The sequence below is a fragment of the Cricetulus griseus genome (assembly GCF_003668045.3).
Source record: "Cricetulus griseus strain 17A/GY chromosome 1 unlocalized genomic scaffold, alternate assembly CriGri-PICRH-1.0 chr1_0, whole genome shotgun sequence".
NCBI classification, from domain to species: Eukaryota; Metazoa; Chordata; class Mammalia; order Rodentia; family Cricetidae; genus Cricetulus; species Cricetulus griseus.
This window is the reverse complement of record NW_023276806.1, coordinates 229,900,512-229,922,298: the sequence shown is the minus strand read 5'-3', so window position 1 is coordinate 229,922,298 and position 21,787 is coordinate 229,900,512. Positions and strand designations below refer to the sequence as shown.

General features: G+C 45.7%; 1 protein-coding gene and 1 long non-coding RNA gene across 3 annotated transcripts in view; one reads left to right on the top strand and one right to left on the bottom strand.

Moving 5' to 3' along the window:
- Positions 1-118: 118 nt before the first annotated feature.
- On the top strand, positions 119-2,573 carry LOC100689011 (MHC class I antigen Hm1-C3). Its single transcript, NM_001243997.1, is given in 7 exon segments — positions 119-197; positions 389-658; positions 905-1,180; positions 1,703-1,978; positions 2,105-2,221; positions 2,395-2,424; positions 2,536-2,573. Coding segments are annotated over 7 exon segments (1,086 nt in total).
- Positions 2,574-9,424: 6,851 nt separating this feature from the next.
- The window catches only part of LOC107978296, a 34,517-nt gene continuing 22,154 nt past the window's right edge, over positions 9,425-21,787 (bottom strand). Inside the window, exons 2-3 of one of the 2 annotated variants that reach the window (XR_004771765.1) lie at positions 15,390-15,601; positions 9,425-9,867 (exon numbers count right to left, since the gene is read on the bottom strand). This is a non-coding gene — a long non-coding RNA (uncharacterized LOC107978296). Of the gene's footprint in view, positions 9,868-15,306; positions 15,602-21,787 lie in introns of those variants that run through there. The other variant, XR_003479760.2, reaches the window with a different exon arrangement.

Here is a 21,787-nt window from a genome sequence, read left to right as displayed (position 1 = left end):
ACTCACAATTCTCATTCTTGTTGGTTGTCTAGTTTCTAAAGAAGCCAATCAGCGACACTGTTTGCTACGTACAAGCAGTCAACAGGAACAAAGTTCACACTTTCCTAGGCCCCCGGTAATGTGGACCATGGCTTCTGTTTCCAGGCTCCAGCTCCTCCTGACTCAAGTTGCCCTAGTTCTGATCCAGACACAAGCGAGTGAGTAAGGGAGGGACGGGGGAGCGAAAAGGGCTCCGCGGGAAGGATCAGGACGCCAGGTGGGGCAACAATACCGGAAGCGAATCTCCTCACCCCTGTATCTCCGCGTCCCTCACCCCTGTATCCCCTGTCTTCTCGGGGGACCCTGAGCCCGGGAGGAGGGTCGGGGTCTCACCGCGCGCCGCCCCCAGGCTCGCACTCGCTGCGGTATTTCTCCACCATCGTCTCCCGGCCCGGCCTCGGGGAGCCCCGGTTCATCTATGTCGGCTACGTGGACGACAGGCAGATCGTGCGCTACGACAGCGACGCCGAGAATCCGAGGATGGAGCCGCGGGCGCCGTGGATGGAGCGGGAGGGGCCGGGGTATTGGGAAAGGGAGACGCGGAAAGCCAAGGACACAGGGAAGAACTTCAGATCGAACCTCAAGACCCTGCTCGGCTACTACAACCAGAGTGACGATGGTGAGTGGCCGCGGCCAGGATCACACACAGGACCCCTCCACGTCCCCGGGGACCGTCCTGGGTCATCGTGACCCGCTGCTGGGCCGAAGGTTCATCCAAACGCCTGCCCGGAGCCTCAAACGGGAAAGACCCCGCCGTGTCGCTTAGGGTTTTTCGGTTGCACTTTTGTTTCTGAAAGGTCGGGTAGCGCACGGACAGTGGGGCGGGATGACAGGCAGGTGGCGCTGACCATCGTGTCCCCGCCAGAACCTCACACGCTGCAGTGGATGTACGGGTGCGACGTCGGGCCGGACGGGCGCCTGCTCCGCGGGTATTGTCAGGAGGCCTACGACGGCCACGATTACATCTCCTTAAACGAGGACCTGCGCTCCTGGACCGCAAATGACCTGGCCTCTCAGATCTCTAAGCAGAAGTCAGAGAACGTAGACGAGGCCCACCACCAGAGGGCCTACCTGCAGGGCCCGTGCATAGAGTGGCTGCTGAAGTACCTGGAGTTGGGGAAGTCGACTCTGCTGCTCTCAGGTACCTGGAGACTCCTCCCCGCTTTCCCTCCGGAGTGTGGGCATAAGGCTTGGACATGCTCAGAGGATGAACTGTCCAGCAGGCGCTGGACTGAGGGAGAAGGAGAGGGAGACTCCGGGTTGTTTTTCTCCTAGGGAGACTAATCCTTTCACAGCACGTCAGCCTTGATGATGGCCCTGGACCCACAGGAGCTTTTTTCTCTCAGGCCTCCTCCAGTGTTTCTGGAGTCTGGCTCCAGCTTTTCTGAGTCTCCTGGCCCTCCCTCAGCTCAGGACCAGAAATCCCTTCCCTTCCATCAGTCTGCAGAGCCCTGAAGCCCCCTACCCCATGCTGTCACACCCATATCCTAGAGCACCCCAAAGAACAGATTAACCCCAGTGCCTGCTCTACTTGGGGTCTATTAATATATGGGCACCCTAATCCCACCCCAGTTCTGCTGTCCATTCCCAGAACGGTCACGTGAACACTGCTGAATCCCCAGGAAAAAGCCAGATGCCTGATCTTCCCAACTCTCCCCCTCAGACCCCCCAAAGGCATATGTGACCCATCATCCTGGATATAAAGGTGATGTCACCCTGAGGTGCTGGGCCATGGGCTTCTACCCTGCTGACATCACCCTGACCTGGCAGAGGGAGGAGGAAGAACAGACTCAGGACATGGAGCTGGTGGAGACCAGACCTTCTGGGGATGGAACCTTCCAGAAGTGGGCAGCTGTGGTGGTGCCTTCTGGGGAGGAGCAGAAATACACATGCCATGTGCACCATGAGGGGCTGCCTGAGCCCCTCACCCTGAGATGGGGTAAGGAGGGAGGGGTGCAGAGCTGGGGTCAGGGAAAGCTGGAGCCTTCTGCAGAGCCTGAGCAGGGTCAGGGCTGAGAGCTGGGGTCATGACCCTCACCTTCCCTTCCTGTCCTTCCCTTCCCAGAGCCTCCTCCTCAGTCCACTGTCCCCATCATGGCAGTCATTGCTGCTCTGGTTCTCCTTGGAGCTGTGACCATCATTGGAGCTGTGGTGTTCTTTGTGAGGAAGAGGAGAAACTCAGGTAGGAAAGGGCAGGGTCTGAGTTCTCTCTCAGCCATTTTAGAAGTGTTCTCTGCCTCGTGGAAACACACATACACCCCATTGCTCCTGTCTCTAACCTGGGTCTGCTGTCAGTTCTGGAAACTTCCTAGGGTGAGGGACTTCCCTGGTCTCTTACAGCTTTTCTTCTCACAGGTGGAAAAGGAGGCTATGACCATTTTGTAGGTAAGTGTGGGGAGGAAAATTGTCCCTTAGGGTGGAGCTGGAGCTGATGGGGAGCCCTTCCAGCCACATGCTCTCAGTCTCCTAAATGCTTGGTCATTTCTTCTTCTGCAGGCAGGGTCAGTGCCGAGAGCTCTGATGTGTCTCTGTAGGTTTAAAAAGGTGACTCCCTGGGGACTTGGGATTGGGGTTGAGGCAGAGGGGAGAGGACTGGGTCCCAGGGCTTCTCAGATTTTGACATTTAATGAGTCTTGGTGGGACTCTGAGATGTTGTTATATTGGCTATTCATGACTCTTAATCTTTAGCTTCCGACAGCTGCCTCCTGGGGACAGGTTCTGACTCAAGAAACAACAAATGTCTGAAGCTGTCTGCTTTCTCCTGTGAGGACGATGAAAGATCTGGGGAGCCCAGCTTGCCTAACAGCATGCTGACCCTGGGATTTATCAGAAGAGTGACTTCTTAGTGTATGTCGTTGTGGTGAACATAAACATGCTTCCACAGCCAGTGCTTTAGCTAAGGCTTCGGCAAATTCAAAATACACCAGTTCCCAGGATCAGAAATGAAATAGTGTTAGTGCTGCTTTCCCACCTGCAAAAAAACAAACCTGGCAGATAACATTAAAAACATTACTCCCTGTCTCAATAACTGGCTTTCTGCATGTGTTTCTAACCTTATTTTTATATTATGAAATTCAAGGTTAAACTAACTGTTTGTGCAGAGTAGAAGAGTGTATCTTAAGATCTAGGGCTCTCGGGGGCTGGAGAGATGGCTCAGAGGTTAAGAGCACTGACTGCTCTTCCAGAGGTCCTGAGTTCAATTCCCAGCAACCACATGGTGGCTCACAACCATCCACTATGAGATCTGGTGCCCTCTTCTGGTGTGCCCTCTTCATGTGATATACATGGAAGCAGAATGTTGTATACATAATAAATAAAATCTTTAAAAAAAAAAATCTAGGGCTCTCTCTAGGCCACTGTCTCTTGCCCTGTGTCTTTCTGCCTGCTTTGAAGATTATACATCAGGGAAGCCAACTGACACCCAAGCATTGCCATGATTTTATGGTGGATGTGGTTTTTTCAATTAGAGCGAACTCTAATTGGCCTTTATAAAAACCCAGAATCAGATATAATGGTGAAAGCTGAATGATCAGAGAAGCAGAGCAGCCAGCCACTGGTTCTTACCTCTACTGAATCCTCAGACCAAAGGGAAGATCCTGTCCCTATGAACCCTCAGAGTGAATGCTGTCTTGACGGAAAACCTTGTGATTTCTTATGTGTTTATAGAAGGGCTCTCTCTGTCTCTATTGTTTATTTAAGAAATGGAATATGACCTTCAGTATGCAGCTCTTACATTGGCTAGGGTTCTTCGGTAGAGAGAATTTTTAAAGAATCCAGTAATAAACAAAGTTACTTTCAGATGTGAGCCTGTCTTTTCACTAAAGGCCTTTTTAGATAGATAAGAATTTTTCCCTAAACCTTCCCTATCGTGACCCAGCATGTCTCAGCCTTAGTCCATGAGGTTCTATCTGAGTGGGGGTGTGTGGACTGGAAGCTCCAAGCAACCCAACGTCAATAAAGACCAAACACAGGCATCTTGTCATCTTTAGAGAGCTCTCAATTCCATGTTGTGGAACTAGAGTCATTTCTTTATTAGCCATCTTTTCTGGTGTTTCTTAACTATCCTGCTAATAACACGAGGCAACCATTTCTCTCTTTGCTCTCCTCTCTGCTCTGGCCACTTGCCTCTTCACTCCTAACCTTCTGTCTTCCCAAGTTACTCATACCTCTGGCTCCTCCGCCCAGGTGAGGGACTATTCAGATGCTTAGGCACATACAGATGCAAATAAGAGGCATATTACCCTGAGACTATGGTAAACAGTAACAGCCTATTGTTAATTAACAATACAAATGACTGCACCTGTCTTAGGGGGTTCCCTTCAACCTACCAGGGGTGCCCCGTCATGGAATCACGCATTCCATCATGCGTGTTCTGTCTTAGGAATTCCCTGAAGGCAATGAAAACCGTAACCATCTTTGGCTGGAACCAGCCTCTGTAAAACAAATAAGTTTAGTGGGGGATGGGCCACGGTCCCACTCCAAGCCTTATGAATCAGCAAGAAACCTCCAGAATAGCATCTTAGCTCTTATGGCTGCAAACCTTCTCCTGCGGATGAAGACATTTAAAGGTTAAAAATGGCCTTTTTAAAATCTCTGTGGCAATGCCTCTAATGCTTCTTATTAAAGTTTGCTCCCTAAAACATACTTCTATCCTAAGGCTTGTAAACTGCATGTTACATATTCTGTAAGAATGAATTCTGACTTCTAGTTTCTAATAACATCTGTATAACACATATAGCAAGATTACAAACATTAACAATTCCATCATGAACATACATTAGGGTGAGTTACAAAGCAATCAAAAGACAATAAGATATTCTCACAATCTGTGGGGTGTGAACAATTTCACAATTTTAAATTTTTTCTTTATTCCCTGTCTGGGACTCAATGCCCCTTCAAACTTTTCTATCACTTGCTCAGAGTCCAAAGTTCCAACATCAGGTTTGCAGTATCAGTCTTTGAAAGTTAACTAAAAAGTCTTTTGTCCGTGTCTTGTTTAAACATTGTGAGGGAGCTTCTGCCACCCTGGTTCATGCCAGTATCCGACTGTCCTAAATGGGTCCTTTCTCCCAATGGGAAAACTGGCAAAACAGTTTTGTGTGTCTGCTTGTGGCAAGAAAGCAAGCTGTGTGTTGTCGAGTTCTTAGCCTGCTCCGGAATGAGCACTCACGGATTCAGAGAGGTGAATGTAGTCCGTCTGTAGGGAAGCTGGAAACTGGGTGTGTCTCCCTTCTTCCTCCGGCTGTAGGTCGGATGTCCTCAAGGTTCAGGAAATACAGGTCCAGTGTTTCACTCCAGCTGGTTCAGACGGTCTCCTGTGGGCCCAGGTCCCATTTTTCTCAGTTCCATGAATCTCACCAATCTTTCCGGTAGCCAGTGTACCTCGTTCTCCTCCTGCAAGCAAACACAGACATGCCCTCGACCCCCAAATAATTACGGGGTCTGGTCCCCTCTATTCATCTCTCCATTTGACCTGAGCGAAATTTGCTCGAGTTCCTTCATGCCAGAATCTGTCTGCATCAGATTGCTCACTGGCATCCATATTTAAAAAGTTTAAGATAAACAGTGCATTCTTTAATGTGGAGACTGGGGGCACAGCTCCCTCCTTTTTATCTTAGAAGCTGTGCTTTTAGGGCATTATGGGCCCGCTCTATTATTCCTTGTCCTTGGGGATTATAAGGAATACCTGTTTTGTGATCAATTTTTCATTAAGCACAAAATAAGCTGGAAAGCTTTGTTAATATATCCAGACCCATTATCTGTTTTTATAACTTTTGGCATTCCCATGTAAGCAAAACATCTTAAACAGTGACTTACAACATGCCTTGTGGTTTCTCCTGTTTGTGGAGTGGCATATTTTTAACTTGCCAAACTCTGTAATGTGAGTCACATCCATTCACCATAAATGGTTGGGGAGCAGGCCTTGAGGATTCACCCTTAAATTAGCCATAGCCATATTGTGGACATATTCCATATTGTTTGATGATTTGACCAGCAGTCTCTCTGGTTAAGCCAAATTTCTTACTTAGACTTTTGCTATTATGATAAAGAAAGTTACAAGCCTGTCGAGCTTTTTCTATTTGAGGCAAATCAACCAATTTTGTTAATCAGTTAATTTATTCCCTTTGGCTAGTAATCAGGGAAAGGCCTATTTAATAGGTTCCCAATGTGATCCATAAACATGGTAATACTCTTAGGTGAATAACATTTTGAATTTGCTCAAATAATATTTTAATCTAATACTGGACCCTATGTATGGAATTGTCTCTATTATCTCAAGAGCCTTAAAGACATAGTGACCGTCAATATATAAATTTAAATTAATTATTTACCAGAATCTGAAAGGCCATTGCAACAGCTTGTAGTTTGATCATTTGAGCTGAAGCCAGAGCTGTCTGCTCTATCTATTCCTTTCTATTAATAATACTCTCCCAATAGAACCATTGGTAAAAATTTAACATAGCATATTTTTACAGGACTGCTTTTTATAATTTTGGAAATATAAAAGGATGCATTAGTGTAAATTTTAACAGTCCATGAGCTAGAAATTGATTATCAATTCTTCCTGAAAACTGAGCAAAGACAATCGCCCATAAATCATTGTTCTGAAACAACCAATTAAACTGTTGCTTAGTGTCGGAGACATGTATCATACTTGGTTTTCTCCTAAAATATTTTCTAAAATCTATATGGCATTTCTGTACCATGTAGGCTAATGCTTTAAAACAAGGGTTTAAAATATTTAGGCTGGTGAACCATAGTAATGGTTCCTTCTGCCATAAACCAGAAGTCGGACTATGCTTTGTGGGGAGTACATAAGTTTCCCATGGTTTTGCATAGTCAATATATGTGAAGATGCTGAATCACCTCTTCTAATTATAGAACTTGTCTATCTTTCTAGTTAGCTGTCTGGGTACATTTGGATCCTTATCTCCTTATAGAATCTTAGTTAAAGGATTTAAATCATTAGATGTCCTGAAAAAGGTACTTAACCAATGAATATTTTATAACAATTTCTAAAAAACTCATTTAAAGATTTTAAACTAGTTTTTCAATTGTTATCTATTAAGCCTTAATTTCTTTAGAATACAACATATGTTTTTAACAATTTTTTAGATTTATTTAAGTTTCTGAGTAGCCTTTTCTAATCTAACCTTCGAAGCTGACAAGCTAAGACCTCATTTGCATCTTAGCTGACCTGATTTAATCTGCATCTGCAAAGACATAATCAAGCTGTGAACCTAACAGGTTGGCTCTCTCCTGAGGCTTTTCATAAACCCTTTTTAAAATCATGTACCAATTTTTATTTTCTAGATTTCCGTTTTTAACCATAAAAATTTAGTAAGACCTGTGTCCTCTCATCTGCCAAATTTTACAGAATCATCCATAGATTCCTCGTGTCTCTAAGCTATAGGCTTTTGTTAACCTTTTAATTGACTATCTCCTAGGGCTGAAATCATATTTTTTCCTGTTAAGACATTGACTGACTGACTGGATGCTCTTTTTGGCAATGTTAAAGTGATTTTGATATTTTTTCAAACAATATCCGAAGCAATGTAAATATCTCTAATCATATCTAAGGCAATTTAGGCATTTCCATTCATCCGCATTCATAAATTCACAATCATATCATGCATCCAGGTGTGGCCACACCGTTCATTCATAACTTGCATACGTCTCACATTTCTCCTTTTGCCTAGGTTATGATCAGTTTGTTGAAAAGAAAAATCCCTAATTGAAATTTCTAACATAGTAGCTATAGTCAATCATTGAAATATGAGCATCCAAAATTTGAACAATTCTAAGCTTAAATATGTTGCCCTTTCTTCTCTATAAGTCTCAAAACAGTTTCTGTCTGGCTGTATCAATAGCATTTATATACATTAATTAGCCATCAACCACGGTGGCACCTCCCAAGGCTGTAAGTTACCACGAGGAGGCAGGCTGTCGGCCGCCCCTGCAGCCATTTTGTCTAGCCTGACACAGACGCCTGCATGAGGTGGCACCAAGCTGCTGGCTGAGGGCCGGCCGACCTCGGCCGCTGCCACGGCTGACTTTGTCCTTAGCTCCACCATGCCCTCTGGGCCGCTGAAAAATCTGCGGCTGTATTTTGGGCACAAGCCTAATCCCTTATTTTCTCTTTTGTTGGGACTCTGTCTGACCTGGAGCTCTTTCTGAACATGTCCAAGGCACCTCTAGAAGGCTCTGTGCATTTCTTCCTCCCTGTGCCTTGCTTTCTGTGTTGAAATAACTTATTTTTAACTGAATTTCCTGTAAGGCAGCCACCATCGCTAATCCCTGAGTGTAAGCTATGTCCATATCTGAAAAATTCTTAATGAACTCGCCACATCAGTCCTCTTCCTGTGAGGCCTTAGCGTGGTCTGGCATGCAGTACCAGCATTATCATAAGCTAGCTATTTCACAATCAAAGTTCCATCACCTGTGTCTCTAACCTTTTTGTATAATGTCCATACAGGCCTAGAAATCAATTCTCAACTAACTCCCTAGGTCCCTGCCTGTCTCTATAACAAATTTCCTCCTCCTGACCACCAGGCCTTGGTTACCCGCTTTCAATTTCCGAGGGGTGAGGCTTCTACAGCAATATTCCCTATCAGCCTCTGTTAACTCTCTCTCCCTGCTGATCCCAATCATTTGTCCTGTATATTCTTTACCATCCCGCCGCCCCTAAGTAGGCGCAGAGGTTCCTGTTCTCCATTACATTCCTAGATATCTCCTGAGGGCCTGCGTGTATGCAAGGCTGCACCTATGTCTTCCCAAGCCCCTGCGCAACTCGAAATGCTGCATCATGGCGGTGGCTTTTGCAAGCGGGAAGGATCCTTTTAAAACTTTTAAACTCTAAAATCTCCTGTACTTGCTTTCACTTTGTTTTAGCTCTTCTGGCTATTAAACTGTATCCAAGTAAATAAATATACAATCATCTGACTAACAACTACCTGCCTGATTTCTCTAACTATGTATATTTTTACTTTTAAGGCCAGCTTACTTCTCTTTACCATCTAGCTAATATTTCTATTTCATATTTACAATTACCTGCATTTTTCATTCCGGAGTTTAACATATTACATTTTACTACTTTATCACCTGACTGACCATTTCAGTCTCACACCTACTGTGTGCATTTTCTCTCATTTTAAGGGTTAGATAACCCGCTTTACCTATTCTCATCAGCTGCTGGCTGACATTCTCTCATTTGCCCATCTTCATCACTTTAAGGGTTAAATAACCCGCTTTATTTTTTTTTTTTTTTTTGTCAGCTGCTGGCTGACATTTTCATTTTATATATATTTTGTGCACATTTCTGCTTTAAGGGTTAAATAACCCGCTTTATTTTTTTTTTTGTCAGCTGCTGGCTGACGTCTTCTTATTTTATATTGCATATATCTGTTTCCTATTTCTACCATTATATACAGTTTTATTCCTGACTTAACGCTGTTCATTCACCACATTCGGCCACTTCTTTCTTCTTTTTCCTGCGAGTGCTTCTTCCCCAACCGGTTCGCCCGCGACGACTATGTCTCCGAAGTGTCCAAGACTCTGCCTTGCCCGTTTCTTCGTGGTGTCCATGGCTTCTTCCCCGTTCTCAGGCCCACGTTGGGCACCATTTTGTCGTGGCCCAGCATGTCTCAGCCTTAGTCCATGAAGTTCTATCTGAGTGGGGGGTGTGGACCTGGAAGCTCCAAGCAACCCAACGGCGATAAAGACCAAACACAGGCATCATCTTGTCATCTCTAGAGAGCTCTCAATTCCATGTTGTGGAACTAGAGTCATTTCTTTATTAGCCATCTTTTCTGGTGTTTCTTAACCATCCTGCAAATAACACGAGGCAACCATTTCTCTCTTTGCTCTCCTCTCTGCTCTGGCCACTTGCCTCTTCACTCCTAACCTTCTGTCTTCCCAAGTTACTCATACCTCTCGCTCCTCCTCCCAGGTGAGGGCCTATTCAGATGCTTAGGCACATACAGATGCAAATAAGAGGCATATTACCCTGAGGCTATGGTAAACAGTAACAGCCTATTGTTAGTTAACAATACAATGGTGACCCGGAGCTTCCTGGCGCCAATGGCAGCCAAAGCCTGGGACCCAAAATATTCCATAACAGAGATATTCAGTCCCCCACACTTCCCTACTCTGAGGATTTCTTTTTCGTGCCCTGGAGCGGATCTGGGAGCTGGCCTTCCATGTCCTCATCATTTCCTGTTGTTTCTGTGTCAAGTGGAAATAGTTTGCAGCAATGTAATGCAACAGTGTTCTGCAGTGACAGCGACCATTGCACAGATGTTTGAGTGCTGAGTGTGGGACATGCTTTCATTATTGCAGGCAGACCATACTGTGAGCCAACCATACCTCTTTTGGTAATGCCTGTCTTTTATAAAAGGGAAGGGGGGCTAAAGAGATGGCATGAATAGGGCACACTTTGTCCAACTCTGGTGGCTATTAATCAATAGCTACCTAGTTTCCTTAATGCCCACACCAGGCCATTAGAAGGACTGTGGTGCCAGGTGGCTAGAGAGATAGCTCAGTGGTTGCCTGCTGCTCTTCCAGGGGACCTGAGTGCAACTCCAGCACCTACATCAGGGGTTCACAACTACCTGTAATCCCAGCTCCAGGGGACCTGATACCCTCTTCTGGGCTTTGTGAACACCTGCACTCATATGAACACACACACACACACACACACACACACACACACACACACACACTGTAGATGAGGCTGGCCTCAAACTAACAGAGATATATCTGTCTTTGCCTCCCCAGTCTGGGACTAAAGGTGTACACCACCACCAGCCAGGATATTTTTTTTTTTAAGATTTATTTATTGTGTATACAACATCCTGCCCCCATGTCTGCCTGCACCCCGGAAGAGGGCACCAGATCTCATTAAGGATGGTTGTGAGCCACCATGTGGTTGCTGGGAATTGAACTCAGAACCTCTGACCCAGGATATTTTTACATGGCCTTGGACTTCTGGATATAAAACAGGTATACAAATCAAACACTAATAATTTACTTTAAAACTAATTGCTTGGGGCTGGAGAGATGGCTCAGAGGTTAACAGCACTGATTGCTCTTCCAGAGATCCTGAGTTCAATTCCCAGCACCCACATGGTGGCTCACAACCATCTGTAACGAGATCTGGTGCGCTCTTCTGGCCTGCAGACATAGATGCAGGCAGAACACTGTGTACATACTAAATAAACAAATCTTAAAAAAAAAACTAATTGCTTGGTATACTTATATAATTTTTACCACTTATTAAAGATTAAAACAAATTTGTACATGGAAATGCTTATTTTAAAGAATTTAAACTTAGCAGGGTGTGGTGGTACATTCCTGCAGTCCTAGTAATTGGAAAGACACAAGGATCAGGAGTTGAAAGCCATCCTTACCTATATAGCAAGTTCAAGGCTACCTCTCTCAAAACACGCAGAGGGTAGGGCAGGGTGGGGTATTAAGTCTCTGCCAATGTATTTGGCCCTGAAGAGCATCTTCAGTGTTTTTCGTAGTTATTGATAGCTTGATTTTATATAGTCATCCATACTGAAAATGCCACTGCATATAAATGCATGATACGGAATTTCAAAACTATGTCTTAACCCCAAACCAAAGTTCATTTCACAAGTTGTTGTGCTTATTTTTTGAAACAGGGTCTCATGCAGCCCAGGTTGGCCTTGAACTTGCTCTGTAGCAATCCCTATTTTCTGCAGTGCTGCCAATGATAATCAGGGTTCCCTGTGTTCTGGGCAAGCGCTCTACTAACTCATTTAATTCTAAACTGGAGCAGTTTTTTGTTTTTTTCATGAGATTCAAGTTAGCAGCTCAAACACCAGTCTTTTGTGGTAGTTTGGTTTTGTTTTTGTTTTTCAAGACAGTGTTTTTCTCTGTTTCCCCGGCTGTCCTGGAACTCACTTTGTAGACCAGGCTGGCCTCCAACACACAGAGATCCACCAGCCTCTGCCTTCCAAGTGCTGGGATCAAAGGTGTGCGCCACCCCCCCCCCAACTGGAACACTAAGTTTTAAAGATTTTTCTTTCTATTTTGTGTGAGTGCATGTGCGTATGTTTGTCTGTATGCCACCTGTGTGTCTGGTGCTGTTGGAGGCCAGAAAAGGGTATCAGGTCCCTGGAATTGGAGTTACAGACAGTTGTGAGCCAGCATGAGGTGGCAGGAACTGAACCCAGGTCCTCTACAAGAGCAGCCCGTGCTCTCAACGGCTGAGCCATCTCTTTGGCCTTTCAAATACCAACTTTTAAAACCAAACATTCTAATATAATGCAATACACTTGAACTTGAGGAAAACATTGTCTTTATTTTCTGTGATTAAACCACATCTCTATAAGTGCATAAAACATCATGTACAATCTCAAACACTGCAATTCCTGACATACGGTAGCCTCAAATCACTATGCTCAGTTAACTTCCTTATACAGCCTGGGATTTCCATCCTAGGTAAAGGTGCTTTCCACAATGGGCAGAGCCATCCTACACCAACTAACTAGAAAACCCCCCTCACCCGACAAAAGAAAGAAAATCCCCACCCCACCGACATTGCCACAGGTCAACCTGATGTAGGTAACTCCTCAGTTGAGATTCTCTTCCCCAGTGATTCTGGGTGGTGTCCAGTTGGCATTTAACGTTAACCAGGACTCGATGAGAGGGGGTGGGTATTATAACCTCCTCCACAGCACGCCAGCTCACACCACACATTCCAATATCCTGCAGACCCACCACACGGGTTTCCCACAGATACATACAAATTTCCCCATGATCTTTTCTTTTCTTCGCTTTTTGAGACAGGGTTTTTCTGCGTAGCCATGGCTGTCCTGGAACTCACTCTGTAGACCAGGCTGGCCTTGAACTCTGAGCTCTGCCTGCCTCTACCTCCTGAGTGCTGAGATTAGAGGTGTGTGCATCCCCTCTGCTTGACTTCCCATCATCTTCTTCTTCTTCTTTTTTTGGTTTTCCGAGACAGGGTTTCTCTGTGTAGCTTTGGAGCCTACCCTGGCACTCGCTCTGGAGACCAGGCTGGCCTCGAACTCACAGAGATCCACCTGCCTCTGCCTCCAGAGTGCTGGGATTAAAGGCGTGTGCCACCAACGCCCGGCCCCATCATCTTAATAGATCAGAAGGGGATACTTTGGGGTTACCAAACTCCCTTGTAGCCATTGTTAAGTCCCCTGTCTGCCTGCATGGTGGATTATAGATATTTCTCTTCTCTCAATTAGGAGTTAAACTTCTGGGGCTGGAGAGATGGCTCAGAGGTTAAGAGCACTGGCTGCTGTTCCAGAGGTCCTGAGTTCAATTCCCAGCAACACATGGTGGCTCACAACCATCTATAATAAGATCTGGTGCCCTCTTCTGGCCTGCAGGGATATATGCAGACAGAACACTGTATACATAATAAATAAATCTTTAAAAAACAAAAAAAGAGTTTAAACTTCTAAATCGTCTTCTCCTCTTCTTTTCCCAAGGAGGTCCACGTTTTTGGATCCCAGGATAAACTCTTTAGCTATGAATGAACCTGAACAATTCCATCTCTTCACACTACCAGCTGTCAGCTGTAGAATATGCAAGCCAGCATCTTTATTCTATCTTCCTTTTTTTTTTTAAATTTTTCTGATGATAAAGCAGATAGTGCTGTTCCTAACACCCTTCTAACTGGAGTTCTTCCTTTAGGCAATTTTACCCATAACAGCATATCTGGCTACCGTGGTAGGGGACATGTCATCACTAACTTCACTGCAGTTAAACACACTACATTCAGGGACTATGAGTTCTCCGGTCGAGTAGAAATTTTGAGTGTTGTGCTGGCTTTGTCAACTAGAATTACATGAGGAGAATCTCAGTGAGGGGCTGTCTACATTGAGTTGGACTGTAGACATGTCAGTGGGAGATTGCCCAAATTAACAGACCTGGGAAGACCTAACCTACTGTGGGTGGCACTATTCCCTAGGGCGGGGCTGGGGGTGGGCTCCCTAAACTCTGAGTGGAGAAATAGAGCTGAACAAGCAAGCATATCTGTACGCATTCACTAAAACCTGAAATTATAAACTGAATAAACACCAGGTGGTGGTGGTCCACACCTTTAATCCCAGCACTCAGGAGGCAGGGCCAATGGATCTCTCTGAGTTTCAGGCCAGACTGGTCTGCAGAGCAAGTTCCAAGACAGGCTCCAAAAGATACACAGAGAAACCCTGTCTCAAAAAACAATAACAACAACAAAAAACCAAATAAACAAACAAATAATAAATTGAATATACTCCTTTCTCCCACAGGCCACTTCCTGTCAGGGTATTTTATAAAGAAAGAAACTAAGCTGTGGCGGGGGTGTTCTTACCACACACAGCTTACACACCACATTCATCATCAGATACCAAACGCCATATGAGTTTCCTGGGGAGGGGGAAAAGTTGTCTACCTCCAAATTTGGCAATAACAGCCACTGGAAGAATGACTCAGAAGTCCAGACATGAATAATTGATTTAACTGAAGATTAAATCAATTATTGGACATGACCCAAGCCCTACCATCCCTGGTTAATAGTTTTCTTTCATACCCACTTATGGAATCTGAAGTATCTGTTTATGGGAGCAAGCAGGGAGGGGTGGTGGCTAATGAATTCTAGGAAGATGAGTTTTCTATAAAGTTTTCTCCCTGGTTCCCCAGAGAAAAATTTGAACAGACTCGGTGTCAGTTATCCTCTCAATTTTAAGTTCTGCCATTCCCTAGTCGCTTGCTGGGGTCTCTGCTCAGTCAACCATGCAGCTCCTAACCCAAGATGGTGATGGTCAGGCTAAGCTTAGAGGACCAGCTTCTCCTAAATCCACCTCTTAAAAACAAACAAACAAAAAAAAAAAAAAAAAAAAAAAAAAAAAAACTTCTTGCCGGGTGTTGGTGGTGCACGCCTTTAATCCCAGCACTCGGGAGGCAGAGGCAGACGGATCTCTGTCAGTTCGAGGCCAGCCTCATCTCCAGAGCAAGCGCCAGGATAGGCTCCAAAGCTACACAGAGAAACCCTGTCTTGAAAAAACAAATAAATAAAGTTTATGTGTCTGGGTATTTTGTCTGCATGTATGTCTGTGAACCACTTGCATGCCTGGTGCCCTCAGAGACCAGAAGAAGTCATTAGATCCCCTGGAACTGGAGTTACAGATGGTCGTGAGCCGCCATGAAGGTGCTGGAATTCGAACTCAGATCCTGTGGAAGAGCAGCCAGTGTTCTCAACCACTGAATCGTCTCTCACACCTCTTAATATTACCGCACGGCAATCATTTTATTTCTTCCATCCCCTTCTAGTGTGACCAGAGACAGCCTTGGCTTTGGGTACTCACTTGTGAAACTACTACGTAAAGGTTTGTTGAGTCCCATGAGATTCCCCCTAAGCAACACCAAACGGCAAGGAGGGGAGGGCAGTGGAGATTTCTCTGGAAACTGAGATGAATTCCAGTCGAGGAAAACAAATGTAAGTCTCCCTGTCGCCTTCGTCACCTCACCGAGTAAGCATTGTGCCTTCCTCCTCCTCCTTGTCCAGTCTCCAGCCGACCTGTGTGCAAACATGTGACAAAAACACAGGTCAGGCCGTGCCTGTCCCTTCCTCCCTCCAAACACCAACACCAAGAACACTCATGCTTAACACACGTAAGGCTTAGAGGGAAGAAGACGGAAGGAGAAAACACTTGGGTTTAGGGATTCGTTAGTCTGGAAGGATTGAAGACAAATTCCACAAGGGGAAAAAAAAAATGAAAGAATGCTTTACCCTCTCAAACTCACACTTTATATCTAGCAGAAGCTGGGTCATGTCCCCCTGCCCTCCCTAGAGCTGGTTCAGTGGAGTAACATCTCAGCCCTGCCTCTGGGAACAGGCAGCTCAGCCCTGTCACCACAGCTTGCCACCCTCCTTGCCTCTTTAGACTGGGGAAGGACAGTGACAGGAGAAGGTTTTCAAATAGGGTCCTGCTGTGTAAGAGCAGGAGAACTGGGCTGTTCCCTGGGGGAGTATGTGCACCCTGCCTCCAGTGTCTCTTATTTTCACTTTCCTTTGCTGAGTTAAGTTTCTTTTTCCCCACAGGCTGTCTGGAAATGTTCTTTCAAATCAAATCTCTCCAGGAAGCTCTAGATACACACACCAGTTCAAGCTGCTTCCAGAAATGACTCATGCTGGCATCTGGTTCAGCAGCTAAGCAAGGAAAAAAAAAAAAAAAAAAAAAAAAAAAGCCCCCAAGTCTGAGGGTGTCACAAAGTCACTAAGAGGGTGGGAGAGGGGTAGGAAAGGAGGAAGAGATGGAATTGGGGTAGTTGTGAGCTGCCTAGCATGGGTCCCCTGGAAGAGCTGTGCTTTCTCTAAGTTTAGAGCTATCTCTCCAGCCTGCCCTTTACCCAAACCCAACTTTCATATCATAACCAAAGTGAAGGAAAATGTCGGCTTCATAACAAAGTAGACAATACAGAAATACAGTTGTGTGACTGTCCCCAGGCTTGTCCCCGAACAGAAATAGACACATGCCTAACTTACATTACATCTGCTAACTTTATTTATGCCTTTGAAATTTGGGGACATCATTCATGCTTGCTTGTTGTTTGTTTTTTTAATGGGCTTTCCTGTTTTTTTAATGAGCTTTCGTTTTGTTTTTGTGTTTTTGAGACAGGGTTTCCTTATAGTTTTGGCTGGCCTCTAACTCCTGACCCTGGCCTCCACCGCCTTCCCAGAACTGGTTACATGCTGGGCTTTACCTCTGACAGCAGTCTGCCAAATTCAAAGACAACCTGACCCGGCTTGATTTTTGTACTCTTTAAGTCACCTCGTTATTTCAAACGGTGTATCACGTGATTTTAAACGTCTGCTCCCCACTTCACTTCCTTTATTTTTCTTAAGTTTTTAGAATTAGGGTACAACCATATACTCTCATTTAAAAACATACCACACGCTACTTCCAAGTTCAGGGCCGTCACCCGTTCTTTTCCCCCTCCCACTCGTCTCCTTCTTTTCCCCCAAATGGTCCAATTTCTACTTCACATACAAGGGCTTTAACTGTTTTCTGACTTGTTTGCCTTGTGTATGGGGGTGGGGCGGGGCTGGGTGGGGCCCGGCAAGGCTGGGCAGGGCAGGGCAGGGCTGGAGTGCAGCTCCTGTGGGCAGCTGTCACAGGACAACCTGCAGGAGTTGGGAGTCAAACGCAGACAGTCTGGCTTGGTGGCAGTTGCTTTACCCACCAAGTCACCTCAAGGGTTTTTCCCCCCCTCCGCTTGGGGGAAGGAACATTTCTTTTATTTTATTTCTTGAGCCATGGTCTTACTATGCATATCCAGTTGGCCTGGAACTTGCTACGTAGACCAGGCTGGCTTTGAACTCAGAGATCCATTTTCCTCCACCAGCTGAGTTCGGGGATTAAAGGCGTGCGCCACCACACTCGGCTTTTTTTGATTTTTTTTTTTTTTAGGCTTTATTTTGGGTAGATGCATGCATGACGTAGAATGTGTGTGGAGGTCAGAGGACGATGTCAGGGAGTTGGTTCTCTCCTTCAAAATGTAGCTCTGGAGATCAAACTGAGATCAGCTTGGTGGCAAGAGTTCTTTCCCACCGAACCATCACAGGGCCCCTCCTGTACAAGTTTCAGCCACCCACCTTCACACCCCACGCTCAGCCCCTTAACAGGACTGGGAAACACCACCAACCATAGGTTCAAAGGGTTTAATGCCACAGGCACCCCCTTAGTTCCTGTTCACATCGCTCAATATTCTGTTGGAATACCAGTTAGACCCAGCAGTGGCCAACAGCAAGATTCCAAGTTCCAGGGATGAAAAATCCAGATCCTCGGAGCATGTGGGCTGCAGGACACAGTGTCCAGAATTGGTGTCTACCCACAGCCTGGGAGCTTGTGAACGTACCAGTGAAAGAAGCTTAAAACCCACCCAGGGGCCCGTGAGATGGTTCCTCGGGTGAAAAGTGCTTGATTTGAAGCCTGAGGATGACCTGAGTTTACCTCCCCCTGCCAAACTGAAGGCTGCTGCAGGCCACTGAATCCCCTGCATCCAAAACAGACTCAAGGATAAAACAGCTCCCGTTCTCTTCTCTCTGCCAAGAAAGGCGGGACCCAAAGCCCAAAGCCCTCCCCAAACTCCTCTTTGAGGACCTAGAATTCCACCAAGATGGAAGGAGAGACCCAACTCCACAAAGGTGTCCCCTGAGCTTCACACACATGCAACACAACCCATCACCAACACAACAGTAACAAGATCAAAACAAAAGAAATTCAAAAATCTAGCCTGATGGCGGACACCCTTCTCTATATATGTTTCTCTTATTGGTTGGTGAATAAAACACTGTTTGGTCATAGAGGCAGGAAGACAGATGGGACTAGGAGACGAGAATTCTGGGAAAGGTAGGCAGAGGTAGCCCTCCAGAGAGACGACATGTAGCCACCATAGGAGTAACAGGTCCAGCATTCTCCGGTAAGCCAAGACCACGTGAAAATAGATTAGTAGCTATGGGTTAATAACTAGAACAGAGCTAGCCAATAAGAAGCCCTAGCAGCTGGGTGTTGGAGCACGCCTTTAATCCTAGCACTCAGAAGGCTCATCAATTCAGCCACACAGGGTAGCCAGTGAGCGCCAGAGAGCCGTGTATGTCTATCTGTTCATCTCTCTTGTGGGGCTGGGGACCTGAACTCAGGTCTCCACACTTGTGGAGACAGAGCCGTGTCTTAGGACCCTCTCTTTCCTTTGATAAATACCCACACTAGTGGATAACCGGGTCATACGGTAGCTATATTTTTAGTTTGGGGAATGTCCATGCTGCTTCCCATAATGGCTATGGTAATTTACATTCTTTTTCCCCTACACCCTACCAGCGGTTTTTCTTCCGTTATTGCTGGTGTGTCACTGTGGTTTTGGGTGTATTTCTCTGATAGTAAATCTTGACAATTCTTCACAGGCTTGTTATGTTTTACAGAACGTCTGTTCGGGTCCTTCGACCACTTTTTCTTTATTGTGTAATTTAATTTTATTATGGTTTTTAAACATGTGTTGGCACATGTGTCTCTGTGTGTTATCTGTGTCCAGATGAGTGTATCAGGGACTAGAGTTACAGGTGGTTATAAACTGCTGGAGTGAGTTCTGGAAACCAAACTCCAGTCCTCTGCAAGGACAGTATACACTCCTAACAGCTGCACCGTCTCCAACCCCACCACTCCTTTTACTGAAACAGGGTCTCATCTGTATACTACCCTGCCCTGGAACTCACGACGTAGCCCTGACTTGCCTAGAACTCATGGGAAACCTCAGGTCTCAGTGTCTGGGCTTCGGATTTAACAGTGCCACTTTCATGCATATTCATCATCACATTTGGCTCTGTTTTGTCCTGTTCTTCCACCCGCACCCTCCCTAGTTTGTGTGTGGTACAGCAAGAGGGCTCTGAGTGCTCTTGAAGGCCAAAGGAGGATACTAGGTTCCTGTTCTATTATGTTTGTCACATTCCTCCGAAAAAAGGTCTCTCACTGAATCTGGAGCTGGGCTGGCAGCTAGCAAGCCCCGGTGATTCACCTCTCTTCACCTCCCACGGCACTGAAGTCACAGGCACGGGTGCGTCCAGCCATGAGGCGCTTGAGATTTGAACTCAGAGCCTCATGTTTGCACAGGGCACACATTGGACCAGAGCTCACTCTCTCTCTCTCTCTCTCTCTCTCTCTCTCTCTCTCACACACACACACACACACACACACACACACAAACAGACACACAAATAAAAAATAAAATAAATCTTTTTTCTAAAAGAAAAATAAAATCTTTTTAAAACAAAATAACAATGAGCGTAATGGTGCATGCCTTTAACCCCAGCACTTGGGAGGCAGATCACTGTGAGTTTGAGGCCAGCCTGGTCTACAAAGTGAGTTCTAGGAAAGCTGGGGCTACAAAGAGAAATCCTGTCTCAGAAACAAACAAAACAAAAAACGGGGAAACACCTGGTGAGAAGGAGGAAGAAAGCAACTGTTAGTTAGGATGGTGGGTGCCTACGGCACCTGGGCCTTGCAGCTGATGAGGCCACCATCCTAACACCAAGAAAGAAGTGAGAGGTCCTCACTAGGGCCATGCACCCCCAGGTGAAGCAGGCTCTGTTCCCTCTGTTGTGCAATGTCAGAAACAACAGGCACAGCCTCCTCATTTGCTGACATTAAATTTAAAAATCCACAAAAATTTAGTTTCTTAGCCACTTTCATTTGACACTGTGAGTTTCACTCTTAGCCCTGGAGACCAGGAAGTCCTCAAATGACTTGCTTTACATAACCATCTTGCACAAGGTTTCATGTCTTTGCCTTCCTCTTGCCTTACATGCTGGTTTCCTCTCTAATAGTGTTCTGACTTAGTTCATGGGTCCTGTGTGTGTGGTCTGTGTGTGTGTGTGTGTGTGTGTGTGTGTGTGTGTGTGTGTGTGTGTGTGTGTGTGTGTGTGTGTGTGTGTGTGTGTGTGTGTGTGTGTGTGTGTGTGTGTGTGTGTGTGTGTGTGTGTGTGTGTGTGTGTCTGTGTGTGTGTGTGTGTGTGTGTGTGTGTGTGTGTGTGTGTGTGTGTGTGTGTGTGTGTGGTGTGTGTGTGTGTGTGTGTGTGTGTGTGTGTGTGTGTGTGTGTGTGTCTAGGAGGGGAGGTCCTGAAAAACTGCCTTTGCCTCCCACACCAGCTCACCCACTTTATTCTAGAAGCTCAGTTATATGGAGGCCCCCATGGTCCAATCATCCTTAAACTTCCCCCCACTGCTCTGAAAACCCAGGGCTAGGTTGAGTAACAGCAATGAAACTGAGCTGTCTTCTTCCGTATTCAGTAAGGTGTGGACCACGAGTATTTCATATATGGTCCCAACTGTGTTATACACATTTCCTCTATAGGAAAAAAAAAAAATTGAGCCAGGGTCTCACTGTGTAGCCCCAGCTGAATTCTGCCTTCAAAGTACTGGAATTAAAGGCGCATGCCACCATGTCGAGTTTCATATGTAATGGTCTTAAAGATTTGTTTTTGTTTTTTTTAATGTTTAATTATTTATGTGTTATGTATACGTGTGGTTTTTGTTTTTGTTTTTCGAGACAGGATTTCTCTGTGTAGCTTTGGAGCCTATCCTGGCACTCGCTCTGGAGACCAGGTGGCCCTCGAACTCACAGAGATCTGCCTGCCTCTGCCACCCTAGTGCTGGGATTAAAGGTGTGTGCCACCAATGCCTGGCTTGTTTTTGTTTTTTTAATGTTTATTTATGTATATGTGTGTGTCTATGTGTGTATGTAACCCTCAGAGGTGGGGATCAGATGTCCCCAGAATGGAGTTCCGAGAGTCGCCTGCCATGGGTGTCAGGAACCAAATTCAGTCAGGTCTTGCCAAGAACAGTTAAGTGCTCTTAACCACTGAGCCGCCTCTCCAGGCCCAGACTTACCTTTTTATTTTATGTGTATGTTTGACTATACATGTACTCCATGTGTGTGCAGTAACCATGGAGGCCAGAAGGGGGCGTCAGATCCCCTGGAGTTACAAAGGGTTGTGAGCCATCACTCAGATGCCAGGACTTGAACCTGGGTCCTCTATAAGAACCGGAAGTGAGCCAGGAGATGCACTTGGGAGGCAGAAACAGGTGTCTCTCTCTCTCTCTAAGTCGAGGCCAGCCTGGTCAATATAGAGTGAGTTCCGGGACACCCAGGGCTACATAGAGAAACCCTATCTTGGAAAGAAAAAAAAAAAGGAAGAGAGGAAGAAAGG